The sequence below is a fragment of the Malaclemys terrapin genome, chromosome 1 (genome assembly GCF_027887155.1).
Source record: "Malaclemys terrapin pileata isolate rMalTer1 chromosome 1, rMalTer1.hap1, whole genome shotgun sequence".
Classification (NCBI taxonomy): domain Eukaryota; kingdom Metazoa; phylum Chordata; order Testudines; family Emydidae; genus Malaclemys; species Malaclemys terrapin.
In genome coordinates, this window is record NC_071505.1 from 350,991,826 (window position 1) to 351,001,457 (window position 9,632).

Genomic DNA, 9,632 nt, shown 5'->3' on the forward strand with positions numbered 1-9,632 from the left:
GGGGTGACCACCCTGATCTATCGTATGGGTGGGATGGCTCTGAGGCCTGTAGCCTTAAATACCAAGACCCTTGTGACCATTATGCCTATTTTGTTGAGCACAAAGTCAAAGGCCAGCAGGATAATATCTGTTTCCATGGGGAAAAGTTGGCTCTTTTCCAACAGAGGAATTGCATTGTGGATCAGACTTATGGTCCATCTAGTCCAGTGTCCTCCCTCTGACAGTGACAACCCTAGATGCTGCAGAAGAAGGTGTAAGAAACCGAGCAGCATGTGGATGCGAGGATGACCCGACCAGCCTGAGGGGGTCACCCAATTCCTAACAGCTAGAGATTGGATTCTGCCCTGAAACACGTGACCATATACGCATTCCAAAATATTTATTTAGCTGAAATGATTGTAACTGGATAGTCTCATCATAAATGCAACCTTGTGCGGAATTGAGTTTCTCAGCCTAATTCCACATTTTACATATTTTGAATTTGCCACATTTCAGTTTAATTGAATGTCCTCTTGATATTGTGTTATGAGACAGGGGAAATACATTCTCCTTGTACTCTCTACCAGTCAGTAATTTATAGATTTTTCTTATGTCCCCTCTTATTCATCTCCTTTGTAAGGTAACAATCCCAGTCTTTTCAACCTCTATCCCTATGAGAGTTTCCCCAGGCACTTGATCATTCTCGTTGCCCTTCCCTGAACCCCTCTAGTTCTGCAATATTTTGTGTGAGAAGGGTGCCCAGTACTACACAGAGGAGTCCATAGGAGGGTGAAACATTCACTGACTGATCTCATAGCATTGTATTTTCTGTAGGATTCCTCATTCCACTCTTCCTGGATCCCAATATTTTTCTCAGTTTCTGTCTGGGTTTGCAGTGTAAGTAGGATTTCACAGAGCTGTGCACCATGACACCCAGTTCTCTGTCCTGAGCTCATGCAGTTAAATTAGAACCTTGTTAAGCCTTTGATAAGTTCAAGCTTTTTCCCTCCAATTGGAATACACATTGCAATTATTGACATTGAATTACATCTGCCATCATATTACCCATTCACCTGGCTTGGTTAGTGCCGTCTGAGGCCTTCTCTGGACTTGACAATGATCTAAATATTCTGGTGCCATCTGTAAATGTTGGAGACGCACTGCTCACCCCCTTTTTAGATTGTTAATAAATATAAAATAGTTACCATAGTATTTGTTATAAAGCATGTAACCCCCCTCACTCTGCTTTTCTCCCTTCACAGGCACCTTGACATTTTCTGAGCCCGATCAATGCATCAACCACCTCATGGCAGCTTTCAACATCACCCCCTCTGACTCTTCAATGTTCATCCTAGCCGGAATCCCTGGCCTGGAAGCTGCCCACATCTGGATGTCCATCCCTTTCTTTACGTTCTACATTATCAGCCTGTTGGGAAATTTCATGGTTCTCTTTGTTGTAGGCAAAGAGCAGACCCTGCACAAGCCGATGTACCTGCTGCTCTGCATGCTGGCGCTCACAGACATCGGCATGTCTACTTCTGTAGTGCCGAAGGCACTGTTTATATTTTGGTTCAATTTGAAAGGAATTACTGTGGGTGGCTGTCTCACGCAGATGTTCTTCCTTCACGCGATTGCTGTTATGCACTCAGCCGTCCTTGTGACAATGGCCTTTGATCGCTACATTGCCATATGTGATCCTCTGAGATACACCACCATCCTCACCAATGCACGAATAGCTAAGCTAGGGCTTGTGGGATTGACAAGAGCTGTACTCTTCGTTCTGCCTGAGCCCCTGTTCTTGAGCAGGCAGCCATTCTGTGCCAACCGCATTATCCCCCACACGTACTGCATGCACATGACTGTGGCAAAGATGTCGTGTGGGGACATCACAGTCAACAGGACGTATAGCTCAGTGACAGCGTTTGTAGTCATTGGGTTAGACCTGACGCTCATTGCCCTGTCCTATGGGCTGATCCTTAGGGCCATCCTCAGAATCTCCTCCAAAAAAGCCCACCTGAAAGCCCTCAAAACCTGCACAGCCCACATCTGTGTGCTGCTGATGTCTTATACTCCCTCCCTCTTCTCCATTCTGACACAGCGGTTTGGTCACGGCATTGCTCCCCACGTTCACATCATCTTGGCCAACCTGTATTTAATCGTCCCCCCCATGCTCAACCCTATAATTTACGGGGTCAAAACCAAAGAGCTTCGTGACAAAGTGGGCAAATACACCTGCAGAATGTGATCACTGGGTGCCACTGACTTTAAACCTCCATGACAAGAGGAGGAAGGATATCTCCTCATCAGTCAAGAATAATCTGTTCTAGTTTGGCTGAGATCAACATTTTGTGAGTTCACAGTCTGAGAACTTCCTCACACCTATCTTTTAACTCCATGACCAAGCACTGATTTGTCCATTGCCTCTCTCTGACCATCACCTTAATACTTTCAGCATCACCCATCAGCCCCCACCCAACACACCCTACTACTCGGCCTTTCCATGACTTCAAGACCACTAAAAGATACTGAAACTTTCTGACACAAGGTGGCTTTCCATGAGTCCCTGTGTGAACAGGGTTCTGGATCAGTTCTGACGAACAGAAGCTGTGTTTTCAGATAGCCAAAGTCAAAGAAAGAAACTACAAGGCTGAACTTTATCATACATGCACAAAATGTATCGAATTTTTCTATATTTAATCCTTCAGGAAGCCTGGATGATAAACCAAATGTTTCATCTGGAAAGTGCTAATACAAGAATCTGCTGCAGGAATTGAGGACATTCTACTGGAGTTTGTTGTTGAGAGTTTTGAAACTGTGTTTTTGACTGTTGTGTTAAACTACGATATCGCCTTTGAGTCAAATAACTTAGAATCATAGAAGATTAGGGTTGGAAGAGACCTCAGAAGACCATCTACTGCAACCCCCTGCTCAAAGCAAGACCAACCCCTACTAAATCATTTCCAAATCGTACCCAATTAAATCAAAATGTACCCCCTTGCACAGATGATTTTGGAGTTGGTTTTCAGATGGAATTTTTACAATACACACTAGCCATTTCTGTGATCAAAGACAAAAAATAGGTGTTGAGATTTCATGTTGGAGTTTGTGAAACAGGACAAGCAAATTTAGCAGTTTTGGGTTGAAGATCTTGAATACATGGATTCCACTGAGGAGAAAATCTTCAGTGAACTTGGCTTGTTTGCTCTTTCATTACTGTCACTACCTTTTAGCAATGCTGAAGCAGAACGATTGTTTTCTCAGATGAACTGGATAAAAACAAAAGTGCACAACAAGATGCAAGAGGAACTTTAAAAAACCATTCTTAATGTTAGGGTGTATATGCAATGATACAAAATCTACTGTGAAGAATTTACATCAATGAAAGAAATGATTGCACGTGTCACTACTAATGTATAACCAGCAGCAGAAATATTTTACTTCTGACGAAGACAGCAGAGATGAAATGTTACCTTTTTAGAGGCTAACAGAAACAAATTAATTTGACTCAAAATATGGACATTGGCTACCATGATTCAATGCATTAGAAATAAATAATAAAGTACTCTTATTGTTGTTTTAGCACTACCTACGTTTTGAGCTACATCTGCCTTATTTTTAACAATGTCAGTCACCATTTTTTGTTTCAAACATCTGCCAACCCTCCATCGGGATACAAGTACCAGTACTGGGGTTTTGAATGTTAATTTGATTTTCATCTCACTTTGTTTCTAATGTGAGTGAACTCCTGCTGGGGCTTGTAGCTTTTTTTTTTTTTTTTTAATCAGATCTGTACTATCTATCTAAGAAAAAAAAATCCTTTGCTACTTGATGCATAGACCAATGTGTTAATAATAATAAAAAAAACTTTGTTTCAACAAATAGATCGGGCTTCTTTAGCATTAGTTTTCAAGTGACTCTGGGCCATTAATGCAGTAGAAATCTGGCAACCACGAGCCCAGAGATGTGCGAGAGACAGAACAGCAGAACTGAGGCAGAGGTGGGGGCTGAGGCAGACCAGAGCCAGGAGCTGGGGCAGCACAGAGCAGCTACACCTCTGGGGAATCAGGACAGAGCTACAGCAGGCAGCTGCGGGGCCAGAGCCAGGATAGTGGGTGCCGGCCCGGGCACACGTAACACAGCAGCCGAGTGTGATGAGTGTCTGGGGACAGCAAGGTGGGGCCATGGGCAGAGGACACAGCACAGGAAGACGTTGCTAGACAGAAGTGCTTTGAAGACGGGACAATACTCCAGTTGAGGCCTGATCCACGCAGAGTTGAGCGGAAAAATTACTTTTTGTGTCTTGCTTTCAACACTCCTGCTAATACATCCCAGAATGATGGCTTTTTTTTTGCAACAGTGTTACCCTGTTGACTCATATGTAGTTTGTGGTCCACTATGACCCCCAGATCCCTTCCTAGGCAGTCATTTCCCATTCTGTATGTGTGCAACTGATTGTTCCTTCAGAAGCGGAGCAGTTTGCATGTGTCCTTATTAAATTTCATCCTATTTACTTCAAACCATTTCTCTAATTTGTCCAGATCATTTTGAATTTTCATCCTATCCTTCAAAGCACTTGCAACTCCTCCCAGCTTGGTATCATCCACAAACTTTGTAAGTGTCCTCTCTATGCCATTATCTAAATAATCTTTGAAGATATTGATCAGATCCAGACCTACAACTGATCCCTGCGGGACCCCACTTGTTATGACCTTCCAGCATGACTGTGAGCCACTGATAACTATTCTCTGGCAATGATTTTCCAACCAGTTATGCACCCAGCTTATAGTAGCTCCATTGCGGTTGCATTTTAGCGTGACCAGGGGTCTGGTTTTCGACTGGAACACCCGGTTGAAAAGGGATCCTGGCGGCTCTGGTCAACACTGCCAACTGGATTATTAAAGGTCCAGTCAGCAGTGCTGCAGAACCAAGGTAAGCTTCTTCCTACCTCTTCCAGCACCACCCTTCTCTACCCCGCGGTAACAGCCAGCAGGTCTGGCTTCTACCTATGGGGGACATGGAGCTCCATGTGCTGCCCCCTCCCTGAGCATTGGCTCTGCACTCCAATTGGCCAGGAATCAGCCAATGGGAGCTCGGGGGGTGGTGCGTGCAGGTGACCGATGGACAGATTTTATTTTCCAATTGTTTGTAGTCGCTTATAGTAGACCTGGAAACGTTAGGCCCAGGACCATGACTTTGAAATGTAGTGCACTTAGAGGAGAGGAAAGTGATCAGGAACAGTCAGCATGGATACACCAAGGGCAAGTCACGCCTGACTAACCTAATTACCTTCTATGAGGAGATAACTGGTTCCGTGGATGAGGGGAAAGCAGTGGACATGCTATTCCTTGATTTTAGCAAAGCTTTTGATACAGTCTCCCACAGTATTCTTGCCAGCAAGTTAAAGAAGTATGGGATGGATGAATGGACTATAGGGTGGATAGAAAGCTGGCTAGATCATCAGGACAAGTTTCAGAGTAACAGCCGTGTTAGTCTGTATCCGCAAAAAGAAGAACAGGAGTACTTGTGGCACCTTAGAGACTAACAAATTTATTAGAGCATAAGCTTTCGTGGACTACAGCCCACTTCTTCGGATGCATATAGAATGGAACATATAATGAGGAGATATATATACACACATACAGAGAGCATAAACAGGTGGGAGTTGTCTTACCAACTCTGAGAGGCCAATTAATTAAGAGAAAAAAAAAAACTTTTGAAGTGATAATCAAGCTAGCCGAGTACAGACAGTGTGATAAGAAGTGTGAGAGTACTTACAAGGGGAGATAGAGTCAACGTTTGTAATGGCTCAGCCATTCCCAGTCCTTATTCAAACCGGAGTTGATTGTGTCTAGTTTGCATATCAATTCTAGCTCTGCAGTCTCTCTTTGGAGTCTGTTTTTGAAGTTTTTCTGTTGTAATATAGCCACCCGCAGGTCTGTCACTGAATGACCAGACAGGTTAAAGTGTTCTCCCACTGGTTTTTGAGTATTTTGATTCCTGGTGTCAGATTTGTGTCCATTAATTCTTTTGCGTAGAGACTGTCCGGTTTGGCCAATGTACATGGCAGAGGGGCATTGCTGGCACATGATGGCATATATCACATTGGTAGATGTGCAGGTGAACGAGCCCCTGATGGTATGGCTGATGTGATTAGGTCCTATGATGATGTCACTTGAATAGATATGTGGACAGAGTTGGCATCGGGGTATGGTTAGTGATCAGTGGCTCGATGTCTAGTTGGCAGCCAATATCAAGCGGAGTGCCCCAGGGGTTGGTCCTGGGGCCGGTTTTGTTTAACAGCTTTATTAGTGATCTGGATGATGGGATGAATTGCACCCTCAGCAAGTTTGCAGATGACACTAAGCTGGGGGGAGAGTTAGATATGCTGGGGGGTAGGGACAGGGTCCAGGGTGACCTAGACAAATTGGAGGATTGGGCCAAAAGAAATCTGATGAGGTTCAACAAGGACAAGTGCAGAGTCCTGCACTTAGGATGGAAGAATCCCACGCACTGCTACAGACTAGGGATCGAGTGGCTAGGCAGCAGTTCTGTGGAAATGACCTAGGCGTTACAGTGGATAAGAAGCTGGATATGAGTCAGCAGCGTGCACTTGATGCCTGGGTGGCCAACGGCATATTGGACTGTATTAGTAGAACCATTGCAAGCAGAAGGAAGTGATTATTCCCCTCTACTTGGCACTGGTGAGGACACACCTGGAGTACTGTATCCAGTTTTGGTCCCCCCCACTACAGAAGGGATGTGGACAAATTGGAGCGAGTCCAGCGGAGGGCAACAAAAATTATTAGAGGGCTGGGGCACATGACTTACGAGGAGCGGCTGAGGGAACGAGGTTTATTTAGTCTGCAGAAGGGAAGAGTGAGGGGGGATTTGATAGCAGCCTGAAGGGGGGGGGGGGTTCCAAAGAGGATGGAGCTCGGCTGTTCTCAGTGGTGTTAGATGACAGAACAAGAATCAATGGTCTCAAGTTGCAGTGGGGGAGGTCTAGGTTGGATATTAGGAAACACTATTTCACTAGGAAGGTGGTGGAAGCACTGGAATGGTTACCTATGAAGGTGGTGGAATCTTCATCCTTCATCCTTAGAGGTTTTTAAGTCCCGGCTTGACAAAGCCCTGGTTGGGATGATTTAGTTGGTGTTGGTCCTGCTTTGAGCAGGGGATTGTACTAGATGACCAACTGAGGTCTCTTCCAACCCTAATATTCTATGATTCAAAATTCACTTTTCTGGGGTTTCCTGTAATGCACCTTATGCCAGCAGCTCACCAGACAGAGATAGGACCCCATATCCTGTGTTTGTACTTTGTCAGACATGAGCCCTGTCTGGTAAACTGTAATGTCAGCCCCCCACAATTACCACCTGGGAAAAGGAATTCCATAAGCTCATTTCCTCATTTGGCTCACAGCTACGGCGCTAAGACTACGTATAAAGGGTAATAAAGCTGGTTGGGTGCCTTTGTCACCGAACCGTGCCTGTGGTTTTTCTTTATGAATAACATCGAGGTCTGCTGAATTAACAGGTTGCCTTACCTGTTAATACTGATAACATTGGAGCTCCAAAGACAGAAGTACCGAGTAGCCTGAACAGTGTTACGGAGGCAACGACATTCCAGCCTTCGGCATGTAACAGCCATCTGACACTCTGAGCCCAGGGGTGAGTTGCACACTGCTGACTTATATCCAGCTTCTTGTCCACTGTAATCCCCAGGTCCTTTTCTTCAGAACTGATGCTTACACAGTCAGTCTCCAGCCTGTAGCAGTGCCTGGGATTCTTCCATCCTAAGTGCAGTGCGCCCTTGTTGCCAAGAAGGCTAATGGTATACTGGGCTGCATTGGTAGGAGCATTGTCAGCAGATCGAGGGAAGTGATTATTCCCCTCTATTCAGCACTGGTGAGGCCACATCTGGAGTATTCCATCCAATTTTGGGTTTAGGAAGGAATCCATGACCACCACCAACTGTCGCCTCTTCTTGGGAGTGGTGGTCGTGGAACCCCCATCTCTGGAACAATGCATCACATGCCTTCCAGTCTCATTCTGATCCCTTCCCACAGACAGCTCGTCCAAATTGTTGTCAGTGTTCATTGAGAGCGCTGACAGATGTTGTTTGGCTGTGTGCGAACCTCTTTTTGTATGCTGTCTCAGTTTCTGCAGGTAACTGAGACAACACTCCATGATCAAAGAAATTGACACAACCATGAATTAGCTGAGCAATGAAGGCACCCGAGCCCATGTTTATTGTAGTGAAGCACAATGAGAAACATCCTATATCTTAGAGAACCCTTCAAATATGAGCACTCCAGTACAATGGAACGGCTGAAACACTGGACAGACCTGAGAGCATCCCCTGGGCCAAACCAGTTGTGAGATGGGCTTGTACTGCCCCCCTGATGCTTATGCTCGTCACCTTCTGACCAGGTCATGTACCACCCTGTGATGTCACCTAAGCCTACCCATCTCCATGTATCAGGTGGTATAATCAAAACATCTCTATTCATCGTGTCATGATACCTCAGAGGTCAGAAGGTTCTAGTTATCTTTCTGGTGTCAGGCTGTCTCAGTGCTTCATGTACCAGGGGCTCCTAGTGCTAGGTACAGGAGCCTATGATTCTAACCTAGATGTGTTTATTTTGCAGCCTGAGATCTTTTCCTGCCAGTGGCTGTACTTTTCCACAAACTTAGTTTGACCGAAGGCTGGCTGAGCTATGCTGCACCTGTGAGCAGTGCTTTCTTCTAGCCACAACTCTTGCTTAGGTTGAAGGCCTCATACTGGGCCTCTAGTGCAGTGTCTTGTTTCAGACTCTCTTTCTACTATACAAAACATTCTCCACCACAGTACCTGTGCAGAGAACCTGAAAACAGTTTCTGACCTCTATCTGCATTGGGGATACACGGGGTTTCCTCTTTCTTCTTCTCAGGGTCACATGCTGCCAATTTTCATTCCACTTCCGTGCTGCCCCCTCTGATTCTTCAGCATGCTTTGCCTGCAGAACCAAATGAAGAAAGTCTTCATTTTCTCTGATGCAATGCAGGGTTGATACTTGGGTCTCTAGTCCTTTAACCTTCTCTTCCAATATGGAGACCAGCTTGCACTTCATACAGACAAAGTCGCTTCTATCCTCTGGGAGAAAGACAAACATGGCACATCCTGTGCAGATCACAACAGCTGATCACTCACTATCCATATTGTCTTCCTTCTAGAAGGCTGTTCACATGTTGTATTTACTGCCCACAGAAACCTGAAAGGCAAAAAACTCTGTGGGAACTTCCCCCAGGCAAATTCCTTGTGTTTGCCTCTCCTCTGATTGCTGCTTCAGATAGCCTTTGGATAATGGCTGCTATGACTCAATAGGGCATGCAAGGTCATGTGACCAGACCACATGACATGGAACTCCACTATGGGTACCTGTATTTTTCCACAAACTAGACGGGGAAATGTTTTTTGGAACAAAGAATTTCCTCCATATGTTAAAGGTATATAAGGTTGGTTCTCCCCACACAAGAGAACTCCTGGAAACACCCACGAAAGACAGTGAGGAGTCCGGTGGCATCTTAAAGACTGACAGATGTATTTAGGTATACGCTTTTGTGGGTAAAAAAATCCACTTCTTCAGATGCAAAAAGTGGATTTTTTCCCCA

At 45.1% G+C, this 9,632-nt stretch overlaps 1 protein-coding gene across 1 annotated transcript; it reads left to right on the plus strand.

Annotated features, from left to right (window-relative positions):
* Positions 1–1,285: 1,285 nt before the first annotated feature.
* On the plus strand, positions 1,286–2,224 carry LOC128832971 (olfactory receptor 52P1-like). The gene has a single exon (XM_054020739.1). It carries the CDS (start codon positions 1,286–1,288, stop codon positions 2,222–2,224), a length of 939 nt encoding a protein of 312 aa, XP_053876714.1.
* Positions 2,225–9,632: the final 7,408 nt, after the last annotated feature.